The sequence below is a fragment of the Caenorhabditis elegans genome, chromosome III (genome assembly GCF_000002985.6).
Source record: "Caenorhabditis elegans chromosome III".
Classification (NCBI taxonomy): Eukaryota; Metazoa; Nematoda; class Chromadorea; order Rhabditida; family Rhabditidae; genus Caenorhabditis; species Caenorhabditis elegans.
Genome location: NC_003281.10, coordinates 265,009 through 283,166, shown reverse-complemented (window position 1 = coordinate 283,166; position 18,158 = coordinate 265,009). Strand labels below are relative to the sequence as shown.

The following is an 18,158-nucleotide window of genomic DNA, read 5'->3' as shown; positions in this document are numbered from 1 at the left end:
GAGAAATTTCACTGAAAAACGCCCATAACAGTGTTTGCGTACTCTTGGAGCTACAGTAACCCAAAAAACTTAAATTTTTGCGAAAATTTACTGAAGAACGGGAATTTTAGTGTTTACGTACTATTGGGGCTACAGTAACCCAAAAATTTGATTTTTTTTGAGAAATTTCACTGAAAATTGGCTTAAATATCAATTTTTAGCGATTTTTTTTGTTTTTCACTCATTTTTCACGGTTTTTTCTCAAATTTTTACAAATTTTCCATGAAAAATAGCTCAAAAATCAAAAAAAAAATCTAATCAACATATTCAACAACACGTTCAAATCTCTTCATAATCTGCGAATCGTGAACCATTTCCTTATCCAACAACGAAACACCCAGCTGATGCTCCTTTTCGAATGGCTGAGCCATTAGTGTGAGCCAACGCCTGGCAACTTGTGCCGCTTCGTCAATGCTCAGATTGGTACAAGCTGGCTCCAGGTATTCCTGCATCCAGCGGGGCAATTTTCCACGTTTGTCGTTTCGGGAGAATCTCTGAAGAAAATTACAAGTTTTGAGGGGAAACATGGAAAATTTGGGCAGAGGTTCCCCGGGAAAGTGGTCAAATGTGCTCTCTGTGAGCAATTTCGGGTGAAAATTCCAAATTTTTGCATATTTTTATGCTAAAATTTGAAATTTCCACACAAAAATCACCGACATAACACATTTGCCACGGAAAATATTTTTCAAATTCTCTAGAAAAATGGGCGGAGCATCACAAGCCACGCCCATTATATGGTCACTTTTCAAAGCTTCAAAATTTTGAATTTTGAAAATAATTTCGCATTTTTAAGCGAAAATTTTCAATTTTGGGGACGAAAAACTATATTTTTTGCGATTTTTGGCAGATTTCTAATAAAAATTTCAGAAAATTGGGCAGCTGGTGAAATTCTTCGTATTTCTTCAATTTTCCGCTATTTTTTTCAGCCAATTTCAGATTTTTTCAGAGTATCTCTACAATTCAAATCATTTTCCGAATTTTCCGTCCAAAAAAAAAATGAAAATTTGGGCAGAGGTTCCCCGGGAAAGTGGTCAAATGTGCTCCCGGTGAGCAATTTCGGGTGAAAATTCCAAATTTTTGCATATTTTAATGCTAAAATTTGATATTTCCGCACAAAAATCGCCGACATAGCACATTTGCCACATGGTACATCAGAATTTCAGCGCATTTCAAGCTGAAAAAAATCAGTTTGAAACTATGAACATTAGTGAACTTTCGATATGTTTTTAACAAAAATCGTGGAATTTTTCTACCAAAATCCAAAAATTTTTTTGAATATTTTTTGCAGCTAAAATGGAAAAAAAACTTGCTTAGCTTTTCAGGTTTTTTAGTGAATTTTGTGCAAATTATTTCAAAGTGTTCTGATTTTCCAGTGAAAAAAATCAATATTTAGCTTTTTTTTCAAATTCTCATGCCACGCCCACAAAATGGACACATTTTTTGTTGAAAAATTGCCAAAAAATTTTCAAACAACTTTTTCTGGTTAAATTTCGTGATTTTTTAATCGAGAATTTTCTGATTTTTCTGATTTTTTTTCGGGAAATCGATAAATCTCTTTATTTTATACCTTATCAGCAAATACCATCAATCCGTAATCAGTTTTCGAACGGAGAGCTCGTCCCATACATTGAGCAGTGTGTCGCATTGCGTCAAATGTCAGAAAATCATTTTCTCTGGAAAAATCATCAAGTTTTGGTAGTTTTTAGGCAATTTTTTCACTAAAAACTCCAAAAAATGTTAAAATTTCATTTGTTTTGAAGCTTTTTTTTTGCAAATTTTGTCGTGAAATCTGGTGCGCGCTGGGATACGGTAGTCGGTGTTTGCGTACTTTTGGAGCTACAGTAACCCATAAACTTCCAAATTGACTGAAAATGCACAAAATTCGAGTTTCTCGTGATTTTTAATTCCGGAAACTCGATTTATAGGGATTTTCTGCATATTGTCGTAAAATTTGGTGTGCTAGACGGTGTTTGCGTACTTTTGGAGCTACAGTAACCCATAAACTTCCAAATTGACTGAAAATGCACATAATTCGAGTTTCTCGTGATTTTTAATTCCGGAAACTCGATTTATAGGGATTTTCTGCATATTGTCGTAAAATTTGGTGTGCTAGACGGTGTTTGCGTACTTTTGGAGCTACAGTAACCCATAAACTTCCAAATTGACTGAAAATGCACAAAATTCGAGTTTCTCGTGATTTTTAATTCCGGAAACTCGATTTATAGGGATTTTCTGCATATTGTCGTAAAATTTGGTGCGCTAGACGGTGTTTGCGTACTTTTGGTGCTACAGTAACCCGGAAAGTTCTTGGAAATTGAATTTTAGGTGAAAATTCGCGATTTTATTGAATTTTTGGCTGAAATTCTCATTTGAACTGTAGAAAATTCCTACTTAATTCCAAATTGATCTCTCAAATACTCCAACCGGGCTCTGAGTACTCGGCTCTCGGTGTACATATACGGAATTCCAAGCATTATAACACATCGACCTGAAAAATTGAAATTTTTCGGTTTTTCTTGAAAAATGTGAGATTTTCAGTGATTTTCACTGAAAATCTGCTAAAATTTAATAATTTTTCGTGGTTTTTGAGTGTAAATTGCACATTTTTCGCAGTTTAGAGCCAATTTTTATCGAAATTTTCCGCTCGAAATCTCACCCAAATGATGGCTAAAATCAATTCCCTCTGAAACTTTTCCCCGTGCAACTGAAAAGAGCACAGCTCCACGTCCACTGTCACAAGCTTCCACGTATTTTTCAAGTGCCGCCGAGGTTTCCAGTGCATCGTTGGTTTCAATGAAAAGTAGCTTATACTTCATTAGCTCATCGATTATGTGCTGTTCGTACCTGAAATTTATTGGAACTTTTATCAAAATTATATATTCAGCTCGAGAAAAAAAAAGGAAAATTTGGGCATAGGTTCCCCGGGAAAGTGGTCAAATGTGCTCTCTGTGAGCAATTTCGGGTGAAAATTCCAAATTTTTGCATATTTTAATGCTACAATTTGAAATTTCCACACCAAAAATCGCCGACATAACACATTTGCCACGGAGCATATTTTAGAAAATTCGGCCACGCCTCTAAAATGGACACTTTCCATTTGTCGAAAATTCGCCAATTTTTTAATTTCGCGAAAATTTCAATTTAGGGGGAGAAAAACTGCAACTTTTGCGATTTTTGACAGATTTGTAATAAAAATTCCAGAAAATTTGGCAATTGGTGAAATTTTTCGTTTTAAGCTGAATTTATTCTCGTTTTTCTCCACTTTTACGCTTTTTTAGCCAATTTCTGATTTTTTTTTCGGGTTTCTTTACAATTTTTATCATTTTCCGATTTATCAGTCAGAAAAATTGAAAATTTGGTCAGAGGTTCCCCGGCAAAGTGGTCAAATGTGTTCTCTGTGAGCAATTCCGGGTGAAAATTCCAAATTTTTGCATATTTTAATGCTAAAATTTGATATTTTCACACAAAAATCGCCGACATAACACATTTGCCACGTGGAAACCTTTTTTCAATGTTTTACAGCTATAATCCACGCTTAGAAAAACATAAAACCCGCGAGAGGGTTCGAACCCGTGACCTTATGCGCCACAGCCCATCATCTTACCGCCTGCGCCACGCCGTATGGCGCAATGGCTAAGAGGTTGAGCTATGGCGCAGAAGGTCACGGGTTCAATTCCGCCCGCGAGCATAGGTTTTTAGGTTTTTCTAGTCGAGGAATTTGAATTTTTATGTTTTAAATCTCGAAAAACTAATTTTTCAGCAGTTTTCAGGTAAAAATCGATTTTCAAGCCATTTCAAGAGGCTCTAAATTCGCTTATTTTATTAATTTTTCTATGGAAAAAAACAAAATTTCGCTCGCTTAGGTCCAAAAAACCCAATTTTGGTCAGTTTTTCAACGGAAAAAATCTCAAATTATTGATTTTTAGCCAGAAAAGTCGATTTTCAGTCAATTTTCCGTACCAAACTCCAATAACATTCTCCATATACAAATAGCTCGTAAAGAATACAACCATTCCATCAGGCACCAACGACGCCATTTCCAACACTAAATTCCCGTAATTTCGAATAACCGCCACGTCGGCTCGTTGCTCGAATCGTGACGTCATCGCCACTTGGTCATTTCCACGTGCAACTACGAGGGGACTCAAGCACGGGCGGGCCAGTGTCATTGTGAATGATGCGATGACGGACGGGTCGAAATCCAAAACTTTTGGATACATTTCCAGTGGCGAGAGGGTTCCTGAAATTGGAAATTTTAAAGAAAATCTGGGATTTTTAAAGGTTTTTGAACATTTTTCATCAATTTTCCGTACTAAATTCGAAATCAGAGGCTTCAATTTAGCCTAATTATTGATTTTCTGCAATTTTCTGCAATTTTCTGCAATTTGTCGTAAGATCTGGTATATTGGCGTACCGTAGTCGGTGTTTGCGTACTTTTGACGCTACAGTAACCCCGAAAACGTCGAAAATTGTCCGAAAACAAATATTTTGCATGAAAATAAGTTTTCTTTCGTGAAAAATGTGAAAAATGTCACGATTTCTCGATATTTTAAGTCCTAAATTTGAGATTAAACGCGTTTTTCTAATTTTCTGCAATTTGTCGTAAGACCTGGTGTATTGGGGTACGGTAGACGGTGATTGCGTATTTTCGGGGCTACAGTAACCCCGACAACTTCGAAAATTCGATATATTGCAGGAATTTAACTGCTTTCAGCGAAAATAATCGAAAATTTTGGAATTTTACACGATTTTTCGAGTTTTTCTCAATTTTAAGCATTAAATTCTAAATCAAAAGCTTAATTTTAGCTCATTTACCCAGTTTTTCGGGTTTTCTGCATTTAGTCGTAAAATCTGGTGTATTGTGGTACGGCAGACGGTGTCTGCGTATTTTCGGGGCTACAGTAACCCCAAAAACTTCGAAATTGCAGAAATTCAACTTGTTTAAGAAAAAAATTATCAAAAATCTAGAATTTTAAACGATTTTTTTGGAAAATTTGGAGTTTTCCCGCAGTTTTGAGCACTAAAATTTAAATCAAAAGCTTAATTTTAGCTCATTTACCCAGTTTTTCGGGTTTTCTGCAATTTGTCGTAGGACCTGGTGTATTGGGGTACGGTAGACGGTGTCTGCGTACTTTTGGCGCTACAGTAATCCCGAAAACTTCGAAATTGCAGGAATTCAACTTTCTAGAGTAAAATGATCGAAAATTTTGGAATTTTACACGATTTTTCGAGTTTTTCTCAATTTTAACCACCAAATTCTGAATCAAAAGCTTAATTTCAGCTCAATTACTCATTTTTTCGAGATTTTCTGCAATTTGTTGTGAGGTTCGGTGCCTAGTCGGTGTTTGCGTATTTTTGGGGCTACAGTAACCCTAAAAATTAAAATTTTAGCGATTTTAACGGTAAAAGCTCCAAATTTCATCGTTTTTCTTCCATTTTTTTTCGATTTTCTTCGATTTTTTTGCAGAAAATCTCGTTTTCCAGCAATTTTACCAACCAGAAGTGATAATAACAGATTGAAATCGGCTCATAACAGGGCGAATCGCGATAGAAGCATCATGACATGATAGCGTAATAACTGCCAGTTGACTACCATCCTGTGGTTCAACAATTACTGAAAATCCTTTCGAATACGTCGAAACCAGTGTGCAAAGTGTTGTAACCTGAAAATTTGAGTGTTTTTTGGGAAAAAAATGGAAAATTTGGGCAGAGGTTCCCCGGGAAAGTGGTCAAATGTGCTCTCTGTGAGCAATTTCGGGTGAAAATTCCAAATTTTTGCATATTTTATTCCTTAAAATTTGATATTTTCACACAAAAATCGCCGACATAACACATTTGCCACGTGGAAACTTTTCTTCAAGGTTTTAAAACTTGAAAGTTGAAATCTACGCTTATAAAAACTTATAACCCGCGAGAGGGTTCGAACCTGCGACCTTATGCGTCACACCCAACTCTCTTACCGCCTGCGCCACGCCGTATGGCGCAGTGGCTAAGAGGTTGAGCTATGGCACAGAAGGTCCCGGGTTCGAGTCCTCTTGCGAGCTCTAGGTTTTTCTAGGCGAGGAATTTGAATTTTTATGTTTTAAAACTCGAAAAACTAATTTTTTAATACATTTGCAATGTGAAAATTCCCAATTTTTCTGAAATTTTCATCGAAGCTCGTAATTTTTACCTGCGAAAGCGCCCAAACATCTCCGTTATCAGTAATTTCCAGAGTTTTTACCAAATTCGACAATCTTTCAGCACAGAATCTCATTGGTTTTCTCTCAATACACATTCGATCGAGAATATCCTTCATAAAAGCGGCAGGACTTTCAATTAACACCTGATGGGTGCGTAGGCGGTGACGGATGTATTCTACGAATCGTTTGAGGAACAGGAGGAAGTGATTGGCTTGTCGAATGTTTCCCGGTACGGCTTCGTGGAGAATCTGCAAAAAAATAAGTTTTTTTTGTAATACATAAACCGGCAAATCGGCAAAATTAAAAAATTCCGGCAAATCGGCAAAATTAAAAAATTCCGGCAAACCGGCAAATCGGAAAATTACCGGAATTAAAAATTCCGGCAAATCGCGAGCTTGCCGGAATTGAAAATTTCCGGCGAATTGGTAACTTGCCGGAATTGACAATTTCTGGCAAATCGGCAAATTGGTGAAATTGAAAATTTCCGGCAAATCGACAAATTGGCGGAATTGAAAATTTCGGGCAAATCGGAAAATTGCCGGAATTAAAACTTTCCGGCAAATCGACAAATTGGCGGAATTTTAAACTTCCGGCAAATCGGCAAATTGGCGGAATTGAAAATTTCCGGCAAATCGGCAAATTGGCGGAATTGAAAATTTCGGGTAAATCGGAAAATTGCCGGAATTAAAACTTTCCGGCAAATCGACAAATCGGCGGAATTTTAAACTTCCGGCAAATCGGCATATTGCCTGAATTGAAAATTTCCGGCAAATTGGTGAAATTGAAAATTTCCGGCAAATCGACAAATTGGCGGAATTGAAAATTTCGGGCAAATCGGCAAATTGCCGGAATTAGAACTTTCCGGCAAATCGACAAATTGGCGGAATTGAAAATTTCGGGCAAATCGGAAAATTGCCGGAATTAGAACTTTCCGGCAAATCGACAAATTGCCGGAATTGAAAATTTCCGGCAAATCGGCAAATTGCCGGAATTCAAAATTTCCGACAAATCGGCATATTGCCTGAATTGAAAATTTCCGGCGAATTGGTAACTTGCCGGAATTGACAATTTCTGGCAAATCGGCAAATTGGTGAAATTGAAAATTTCCGGCAAATCGACAAATTGGCGGAATTGAAAATTTCGGGCAAATCGGAAAATTGCCGGAATTAAAACTTTCCGGCAAATCGACAAATTGGCGGAATTTTAAACTTCCGGCAAATCGGCAAATTGGCGGAATTGAAAATTTCCGGCAAATCGGCAAATTGGCGGAATTGAAAATTTCGGGTAAATCGGAAAATTGCCGGAATTAAAACTTTCCGGCAAATCGACAAATCGGCGGAATTTTAAACTTCCGGCAAATCGGCATATTGCCTGAATTGAAAATTTCCGGCAAATTGGTGAAATTGAAAATTTCCGGCAAATCGACAAATTGGCGGAATTGAAAATTTCGGGCAAATCGGCAAATTGCCGGAATTAGAACTTTCCGGCAAATCGACAAATTGGCGGAATTGAAAATTTCGGGCAAATCGGCAAATTGCCGGAATTAGAACTTTCCGGCAAATCGACAAATTGGCGGAATTGAAAATTTCGGGCAAATCGGAAAATTGCCGGAATTAGAACTTTCCGGCAAATCGACAAATTGCCGGAATTGAAAATTTCCGGCAAATCGGCAAATTGCCGGAATTCAAAATTTCCGACAAATCGGCATATTGCCTGAATTGAAAATTTCCGGCGAATTGGTAACTTGCCGGAATTGACAATTTCTGGCAAATCGGCAAATTGGTGAAATTGAAAATTTCCGGCAAATCGACAAATTGGCGGAATTGAAAATTTCGGGCAAATCGGAAAATTGCCGGAATTAAAACTTTCCGGCAAATCGACAAATTGGCGGAATTTTAAACTTCCGGCAAATCGGCAAATTGGCGGAATTGAAAATTTCCGGCAAATCGGCAAATTGGCGGAATTGAAAATTTCGGGTAAATCGGAAAATTGCCGGAATTAAAACTTTCCGGCAAATCGACAAATCGGCGGAATTTTAAACTTCCGGCAAATCGGCAAATAGCCGGAATTGAAAATTTCCGGCAAATTGGTGAAATTGAAAATTTCCGGCAAATCGACAAATTGGCGGAATTGAAAATTTCGGGCAAATCGGCAAATTGCCGGAATTAGAACTTTCCGGCAAATCGACAAATTGGCGGAATTGAAAATTTCGGGCAAATCGGAAAATTGCCGGAATTAGAACTTTCCGGCAAATCGACAAATTGCCGGAATTGAAAATTTCCGGCAAATCGGCAAATTGCCGGAATTCAAAATTTCCGACAAATCGGCATATTGCCTGAATTGAAAATTTCCGGCAAATTGGTGAAATTGAAAATTTCCGGCAAATTGGTGAAATTGAAAATTTCCGGCAAATCGACAAATTGGCGGAATTGAAAATTTCGGGCAAATCGGCAAATTGCCGGAATTAGAACTTTCCGGCAAATCGACAAATTGGCGGAATTGAAAATTTCGGGCAAATCGGAAAATTGCCGGAATTAGAACTTTCCGGCAAATCGACAAATTGCCGGAATTGAAAATTTCCGGCAAATCGGCAAATTGCCGGAATTCAAAATTTCCGACAAATCGGCATATTGCCTGAATTGAAAATTTCCGGCGAATTGGTAACTTGCCGGAATTGACAATTTCTGGCAAATCGGCAAATTGGTGAAATTGAAAATTTCCGGCAAATCGACAAATTGGCGGAATTGAAAATTTCGGGCAAATCGGAAAATTGCCGGAATTAAAACTTTCCGGCAAATCGACAAATTGGCGGAATTTTAAACTTCCGGCAAATCGGCAAATTGGCGGAATTGAAAATTTCCGGCAAATCGGCAAATTGGCGGAATTGAAAATTTCGGGTAAATCGGAAAATTGCCGGAATTAAAACTTTCCGGCAAATCGACAAATCGGCGGAATTTTAAACTTCCGGCAAATCGGCAAATAGCCGGAATTGAAAATTTCCGGCAAATTGGTGAAATTGAAAATTTCCGGCAAATCGACAAATTGGCGGAATTGAAAATTTCGGGCAAATCGGCAAATTGCCGGAATTAGAACTTTCCGGCAAATCGACAAATTGGAGGAATTGAAAATTTCGGGCAAATCGGAAAATTGCCGGAATTAGAACTTTCCGGCAAATCGACAAATTGCCGGAATTGAAAATTTCCGGCAAATCGGCAAATTGCCGGAATTCAAAATTTCCGACAAATCGGCATATTGCCTGAATTGAAAATTTCCGGCAAATTGGTGAAATTGAAAATTTCCGGCAAATTGGTGAAATTGAAAATTTCCGGCAAATCGACAAATTGGCGGAATTGAAAATTTCGGGCAAATCGGCAAATTGCCGGAATTAGAACTTTCCGGCAAATCGACAAATTGGCGGAATTGAAAATTTCGGGCAAATCGGAAAATTGCCGGAATTAGAACTTTCCGGCAAATCGACAAATTGCCGGAATTGAAAATTTCCGGCAAATCGCCAACTTGCCGGAATTGATAATTTCCGGCAAATCGGCAAAATTAAAAAATTCCGGCAAATCGGGACATTGCCGGAATTTAAAAAATCCGGAAAATTGTAAAATTGCCGGAATTGAATATTTCCGGCAAATCGGCAAAATTAAAAAATTCCGGCAAATCGGGACATTGCCGGAATTTTAAAAATCCGGAAAATTGTAAAATTGCCGGAATTGAATATTTCCGGCAAATCGGAAAATTGCCGGAATAGAAAACTTGAGACAAACCGGCAAACCGGTAAATAGGCAAATCGGCAAAAGTCACAAATTTGGAAAATTTCTGCATTTTGTCGTAAGATTCGGTGTTTGCGTATTTTTGGCGCTACAGTAACCCCGGAAAAAGTATTTTAAACCTTGTTTTTCGTGGTTTTTATGGCAAAAATCTAGGTTTTTACTAGTTTTTTCCAAAAAAGGACACTTTTATTCAAAAATTTGCCATTTTCTGGATTTTTTCCACTAAAAAATCTCAATTTTATCAGTTTTTAACCCATTTTTCACTGAAATTTCGGGCAAATCGGCAAATTGGCGGAATTGAACATTTTCGACCAATCGGCAAATTGGCGCAATTGAGAATTTCCGGCAAATCAGCAAATTGTCAGAATTTACAATTTCCGGAAATTCGGCAAATTGCCAGAACTTACAATTTCCGGCAAATCGGCAAAATTTAAAAAATCCGGCAAATCGCCAACTTGCCGGAATTGATAATTTCCGGCAAATCGGCAAAATTAAAAAATTCCGGCAAATCGGGACATTGCCGGAATTTAAAAAATCCGGAAAATTGTAAAATTGCCGGAATTGATTATATCCGGCAAATCGGAAAATTGGCGAAATTGGAAATTTCGGCAAATCGGAAAATTGCCGGAGTTGAACATTTTCGACCAATCGGCAAATTGGCGAAGTTGAAAAATTCCGGCAAATCGGGAAATTGCCGGAATAGAAAACTTGAGACAAACCGGCAAACCGGTAAATAGGCAAATCGACGGAATTTTACACTTCCGGCAAATCGGCAATTACCGGAGAAAGAAATTTCCGGCAAATCGGCAAACCGCACGAATTGAAAAATTCCGACAAATCGGCAATTTTAACCGTAAAAAACCCGATTTTTTTTCTTCAAATTTTTTTTTAGAAATATATATTTTAAAAAGCATTTTTATTCAATTTTGCACATTTTTCATTCGAAAGTCACAAATTTCGGAAAATTTCTGCATTTTGTCGTAAGGTTCGGTGTATTGGGATACGGTAGTCGGTGTTTGCGTATTTTTGGTGGCGCTACAGTAACCCCGGAAAAAGTATTTTAAACCTTGTTTTTTAAGTGGTTTTTACGGCAAAAATCTTGGTTTTTACTAGTTTTTTCCAAAAAAAAAGGACACTTTTATTCAAAAATTTGCCATTTTCTGGATTTTTTATCTAAAAAATCTCAATTTTATCAGTTTTTAACCCATTTTTCACTGATTTCGGCTCTAAAAATCCGGTATTTTTTGCGATTTGGGAAGTCATTGACCTGATCCGGTAGCACAGGATTCGCTAGCCTCTCATCATTTGCCCGTTCTCGTTCAGTTCTCTTCAGTCCTTCAACCAGCTTGTCGTATTCCGATTGAAGTTTTTCCGAATTTGAGCTTTTCATTCGATTTACCACACCTTCCAGGCTTTGTAGCTCCTAAAATTTCATAAAAATGCGATTTTTGTATTTAAAAATTGGATCTAAAATCATTTTTTTCCTCAAAATTGTGAAAATTTGGAGAGAAAAACGTTTAAAAAGATGGAAATTGTATCGAAAAACACGGCCCGGCGAAAGAGCCGCGAGAGCTGCGCCGGCTAGGCCACCGCCTCCTATGGTTAAGATTTTTTAACGAATAAACATTTTTAATTTGGCTGCTAAGCTCATTTATCTTCGTTTTTTCTCGTTTTTTCTCATTTTTATCGATAAAAATATACATTTTGTTGCAGAAAATTAAAAAACCGCGACAAAACAGCACTCAACCGCCAACTGGGAGGCGGAAAATCCGAAAAAAGTGAGTTTTTTCCATCTAGTGAAAAAATCCTATAGAATTTGATATTAAAAATGCCTTCATAGCATTTGTCTTGATGCCAGCTTTCGAAAAAGTACAAGAAAACAAACTTTCATGTCGAAAAAATCGAGAAAAATTGAAAAATGTGAAAAAAATGAGAGACGGAGATTTTCGTGTCTGGAAAATCCCAACATTCCTATAGAATTTCTTTATTTTTTTGACATTTTCACGTATTACTGGACGAGATCTTTCTAAAAAGACCAAAAAATTGAGGCCCCATGTTCAAAAAGTGGACTTTTTTTAAAAAGAAAATTTCAATAGTGCTGAAATTTAAAAAAAAAAATTTTCGAAAAACTATAGAATTTCGATATTTTTTGACGTTTTTACGATCTTCTGCACTAGATCTTTCTAAAAAGACCAAAAAATTGAGGCCTCATGTTCAAAAAGTGGACTTTTTTTAAAAAGAAAATTTCAATAGTACTGAAATTTTTAAAAATTTTTTTTCGAAAAACTGTATAGAATTTCGATATTTTTTTGACATTTTCACGTTCTACTGGACGAGATCTTTCTAAAAAGACCAAAAAATCGATAGTCTATGATCAAAAAGTTAACTTTTTTTCGAAAAGAAAATTTCATATCAAATTTGTCACGAAGCCTTTCATTAAAAAATTTTTCCAGGATTTTATACTCCTATTATTCGTCTTTTGGAAACGTGATGGCTGATGTTTGGAATCGTTTATCGACTCATCGTTCAACAGGAAGCGCCTTGAAACGGCATAAATCGCTGCTGGAATGCAATTAACTTTGGTACTTTTCGATTCATTATCCTGGTGACAGTGGATGGCAATACTTCAATATGAATCACGTGTACAATATTCATAATATGGTTAGTTTCCAATAAGATAGTTGTAACTTAAAAAATCAGAATTTTTTTAGAATCAACCCGATTGCGAATGGATCACTCTGCCACCGCCGCTGCCACATAAAGATGCCCGAATATAACTCGTATAAGCCCCGATTTGGACTGACAGTTACACCACCTATGGCAGAAGTCCACGATGTTTATGGAATCTAACAAACTGCTAATGAAATTTCCGAAAAAATGCGTCAAGATAACTGGACAAGAAGAAAAGCTAAAAGGAAATAATCTCTCTTATCGCAATTTCTAACTGATCACTTACGGATTAGGTCTTTTTACAATATTTTAAATTTTTATTGAATATCTTTTACATTTTTATCAAGTATTAACATTGTAATTTTTATATTAATAAACGAATTTCAATAATAACACGCGTTTTTCAATAACCAAATGTGGTATTATATGATTTAGGGAATTTCAGGGCTCTAAAACTCGAAAAAATTGGCCAAAATCGAGAAACATTGCGAAAAACTGTTTAAAGTATCGATTTTCTTCAATATCAGCAACATACAATACTTTCAAATAATTATTTTCTGTAAATTCGATAAAAATCCATTTATTTTTCACAATTTCTGCCCGAAATTGCCGAAATAACCAGCGTTTCTATAACTAAGAAAGTGTCGTCAATTAAAATGCCGCGTCCGCAAAATGTCGTACGAAACTTTTCGCTGAGTATCAAACGTTGAATATTCAGTCAGCCAAATTTCACTACGGTAGAGATTTTACAGCCACGTACGGTTCGCCGGGCCGTGTAAAAATCAAATTTGCAATTTGTCAGTGTTTGCGTACTTCTAGAGCTACAGTAACCCCCGGAAAGCAATTTTTAGGCGAATTTCCGCATTTTGTCGTAGAATTCGGTGCCTAATCGCTGTTTGCGTACATTCTCGAGGCTACAGTAACCCGAAAACATTGAAAAATGGTTTGTAACTTCATTTTTCCAGCATTTTTACAGATTTTTTCGGAAAAATTGCAAAAATCCAGTTGAAATTCAGTGTTTTTTTTTAATTCTGAATTTTCAAAAAAAAAAAATTTTGGCTAAAAATTTGAAATTAATTGATTTTTGCACATTTTCAAGTTTTTCCTCAATTTTTTTCTAAAAAAACCGAAATTTTCGGCGTTTTCTCTAATTTTTAGCATGAAATTCAAATTTTCGCCTTTTTTTCTTCAAATTTTCAGTAAAAATTCAACTTTTACTCATTTTTCTTTTTTTTCGTTGAAAATCCACCAGTTTTTTGCCGTTTTTCATCAAATTTAGCACTAAAATTCAACTTTTTCGGCGTTTTCTCCAATTTTTTGTCCGAAAAATCCAAATATTCAGCATTGTTTTCCGATTTTTGAGTAAAAATTCAGAATTTTCGCCTTTTTTCTTCAAATTTTCGGTAAAAATTCAACTTTTTTGCTAGAACTCCAATTTTTCAGCGTTTCTCATTAAATTTAGCACCAAAATTCAACTTTTTCGGCGTTTACTCCAATTTTTCGCTAAAAATCCAAAATTTTGGTATTTTCTTCAAATGTCCGCTAGATATCGACTTTTCAGCGTTTTTTCTAAATTTTTCGAGTAAAAATTAAACTTTTTCGCTAAAAATCCAAAATTTCAACGTTTTTAATCAAATTTTCGCTAAAAACCCAATTTTCACAGCCTTTTTCCTCCAAATTTTCCCTAAAAATCCGAAAATTCGGGTTACCTGAAGTGCTCGATCGGCATTTTTCTGTGAAATAGCGACCGACATTGACTCAATACACACATTATCGATATTATGTGCTTCATCAAAAACGACAACGGATTTTCGACTGAAATCCTTTGAAACAAGCTCAGCAATTTTTGGATCAAGAATATAATGATAGGAATAGACAACGATATGGGCTCGGTTGATGGCCTGACGAGCTGTGAAATATGGACAAATCTTCTTTTCACGGCCCAGTGAACGGAGGTCTTCCTGAAAATTTGGACAAAATTTCATTAAAATTGGAGTTTTTTTAGTGTTTTTAAGTGTTTCAACCACTAAATTTGACATTTTAGAGAATTTCTGCACTTTGTCGTAATATCTGATGTATTAGGGTCGCGTAGTCGGTGTTTGCGTATTTCTGGAGCTACAGTAACCCCAGTAAAGTCATTTTTAGAGAATTTCTGCACTTTGTCGTAATATCTGATGTATTAGGGTCACGTAGTCGGTGTTTGCGTATTTCTGGAGGTACAGTAACCCCAGTAAAGTCATTTTTAGCGATTTTCTGCACTTTGTCGTAATATCTGATGTATTAGGGAACCGTAGTCGGTGTTTGCGTATTTCTGGAGCTACAGTAACCCCAGTAAAGTCATTTTTAGCGATTTTCTGCACTTTGTCGTAATATCTGATGTATTAGGGTCACGTAGTCGGTGTTTGCGTATTTCTGGAGGTACAGTAATCCCAGTAAAGTCATTTTTAGCGATTTTCTGCACTTTGTCGTAATATCTGATGTATTAGGGAACCGTAGTCGGTGTTTGCGTATTTCTGGAGCTACAGTAACCCCAGTAAAGTCATTTTTAGCGATTTTCTGCACTTTGTCGTAATATCTGATGTATTAGGGTCACGTAGTCGGTGTTTGCGTATTTCTGGAGGTACAGTAACCCCAGTAAAGTCATTTTTAGCGATTTTCTGCACTTTGTCGTAATATCTGATGTATTAGGGAACCGTAGTCGGTGTTTGCGTATTTCTGGAGCTACAGTAACCCCAGTAAAGTCATTTTTAGCGATTTTCTGCACTTTGTCGTAATATCCGATGTATTAGGGTCCCGTAGTCGGTGTTTGCGTATTTCTGGAGCTACAGTAACCCCAGTAAAGTCATTTTTAGCGATTTTCTGCACTTTGTCGTAATATCTGATGTATTAGGGAACCGTAGTCAGTGTTTGCGTACTTTTGGAGCTACAGTAACCCCAGTAAAGTCATTTTTAGCGATTTTCTGCACTTTGTCATAATATCTGATGTATTAGGGTCCCGTAGTCGGTGTTTGCGTATTTCTGGAGCTACAGTAACCCCAGTAAAGTCATTTTTAGCGATTTTCTGCACTTTGTCGTAATATCTGATGTATTAGGGAACCGTAGTCAGTGTTTGCGTACTTTTGGAGCTACAGTAACCCCAGTAAAGTCATTTTTAGCGATTTTCTGCACTTTGTCATAATATCTGATGTATTAGGGAACCGTAGTCAGTGGTGTTTGCGTATTTCTCGAGCTACAGTAACCCCAGTAAAGTCATTTTTAGCGATTTTCTGCACTTTGTCGTAATATCTGATGTATTAGGGAACCGTAGTCAGTGTTTGCGTACTTTTGGAACTACAGTAACCCCCAAAAACCAATTTTTAGACGATTTTCTGCATTTTGTCGTAAGATTCGGTGCCTCGTCAGTGTTTACGTACTTCTGGGGCTACAGTAACCAACAGAAAAGGTTTTTTAACTATTTTACAGCGGAAATCTTAATTTTTCGTCAAAAATCGTGATTCTATTGACTTTTAATCGAAAATCTCCAAATTTTTGTAATTTTTATTCCCAAAATTGGACTTCACAGAAATTCCATTTTTGTCGATTTTTAACAAAGTTTTTCATGAAAAAATCAAATTTTTGGATTTTTCACCCCAAAAGCCAAATTTTTCATCCAATTTGCACAATTTTTCATTCGAAAATCACAAATTTGGAGCATTTCTGCATTTTTGCATATTTTTAAGAAAAAAGGCAAATTTTATCTACAAAAATTTCGCTTTTATCGATTTTAAACCCATTTTTTCAAAAAAAATTATCGGTTTTCTAGATTTTGTCTGTAAAAATCTTCATTTATTCGATATTTAACCACTTTTTTTTTCACAAAAATCTTATTTTTATAGATTTTGAGCCGAATTTTTCGTAAAAATTTCAAATTTCCTGGATTTTTTCCCTAAAAATCTCAATTTTATCCGTTCCCCAAAACTCGCAAATTTTTACCAAATTCCACACTCCATTCTGCATTGGAACACTTTTCGCCTCGAAATTTTCAAAATAATCGCACGCCTCCAACGTCGGATCTTCGGCTCTTTTCTGTCGAGCCGAGCTGGCGGTGAGCTTCTGACAAGCCGAATCCACTGTATTTCCGAATCTTAGAGCAGCGACCGGCTCATTTACACACAGATTCTTGCGTGCACTCATTGCTACAGTAATCTTGGCAACGGGCTGTCCTGTCTCTTTTTCCCAGTAGTCGTACAGTACTTTCATCTCTTCGACGCATTTTTCGATTTCTGAAAAAAAAAATCAATTTTTTACTGGAAAATCCCAAATTTTTGAAGGATTTTAGCACTGAAAATAGCATTTTCAGTGATTTTCAGCCCGAAAAAAAAATTGGAAAATTTGGGCAGAGGTTCCCCGGGAAAGTGGTCAAATGTGCTCTCTGTGAGCAATTTCAGGTGAAAAATTCAAATTTTTGCATATTTTAATGCTAAAATTTGAGATTTCCGCACAAAAATCACCGACATAACACATTTGCCACGGGGAAACTTTTCTTCAAAGTTTTTTTGGTGCTAAAATCTACGCTCAGAAAAATGCATAACCAGCGAGAGGGTTCGAACCTGTGAGCTTCTGAGCCACAGCCCACCATCCAAAATTTTACGCTAAAATCAAAATTTTTCAGACAAAAATTTGAAAATGTGGTATATTTTTCATTTTTGAACGTTTTTTTTCCGTGAATAACTGGATTTTGCCAATTTTCAACCATTTTTCAGAGCTTTTCCGCTACCTGGAATAGTTCTGGAACAATAGACAAGCTTATCAAGCTTATCCGGATACGATATCATATAAGCCAACACCAATGACAGTAGTGAGACGGTTTTTCCGGTTCCTGACGGCATTTCCAGTAGTCCATGACCCTGAAAAATGAAAATTTGGGCAGAGGTTCCCCGGGAAAGTGGTCAAATGTGCTCTCTGTGAGCAATTTCAGGTGAAAATTCCAAATTTTTGCATATTTTACTGCTAAAATTTGATATTTTCACACAAAAATCGCCGACATAACACATTTGCCACATGGAAACTTTTCTTCACAGTTTTACAGCTTTAAAGTTAAAATCTACGCTCAGAAAACATATAACCCGCGAGAGGGTTCGAACCAGTGACCTTCTGCGCCACAGCCAACTCTCTTAACGCCTGCGCCACACCGTATGGCGCAGTGGCTAAGAGTTTGGGCTATGGCGCAGAAGGTCACGGGTTCGAGTCCGCGCGCGAGCTTTGAGTTTTTCCAGGCGAGTAATTTGAATTTTTATGTTTTAAATTTGTCCGTACCCTCGCATCCAACGCCTTTTTGACCTCCTTCATGTACAAAACCTGTTCGGGATACACATAATCGTACGGAAATAGGACTTTTAACCCGTCAATGTCCAGTTGCATTGTGTTTCTGCAAAAAAATTTTAAAATTTTAAATAAATTCAAAAAAAAATGCAAATTTTTAATTGTTTTTCAAAATTTGAAATTCAGT

At 36.6% G+C, this 18,158-nt stretch overlaps 1 protein-coding gene and 1 non-coding gene across 2 annotated transcripts; both read right to left on the bottom strand.

Annotated features, from left to right (window-relative positions):
- Positions 1 to 157: 157 nt before the first annotated feature.
- xpd-1 (General transcription and DNA repair factor IIH helicase subunit XPD) lies at positions 158 to 18,077 on the bottom strand. Its single transcript, NM_001361883.3, has 12 exons — positions 17,966 to 18,077; positions 17,427 to 17,556; positions 16,643 to 16,932; positions 14,380 to 14,631; positions 11,268 to 11,423; positions 6,212 to 6,469; positions 5,537 to 5,702; positions 4,000 to 4,279; positions 2,696 to 2,883; positions 2,431 to 2,527; positions 1,607 to 1,712; positions 158 to 533 (listed from the first exon to the last, which is right to left on the bottom strand). Exons 1-12 carry the CDS (start codon positions 18,068 to 18,070, stop codon positions 294 to 296), a joined length of 2,268 nt encoding a protein of 755 aa, NP_001348650.1. The 5' UTR covers positions 18,071 to 18,077; the 3' UTR covers positions 158 to 293.
- On the bottom strand, positions 4,459 to 4,509 carry Y50D7A.18. Its single transcript, NR_052039.1, has one exon. It is a non-coding gene; the product is annotated as an Unclassified non-coding RNA Y50D7A.18 (non-coding RNA).
- Positions 18,078 to 18,158: the final 81 nt, after the last annotated feature.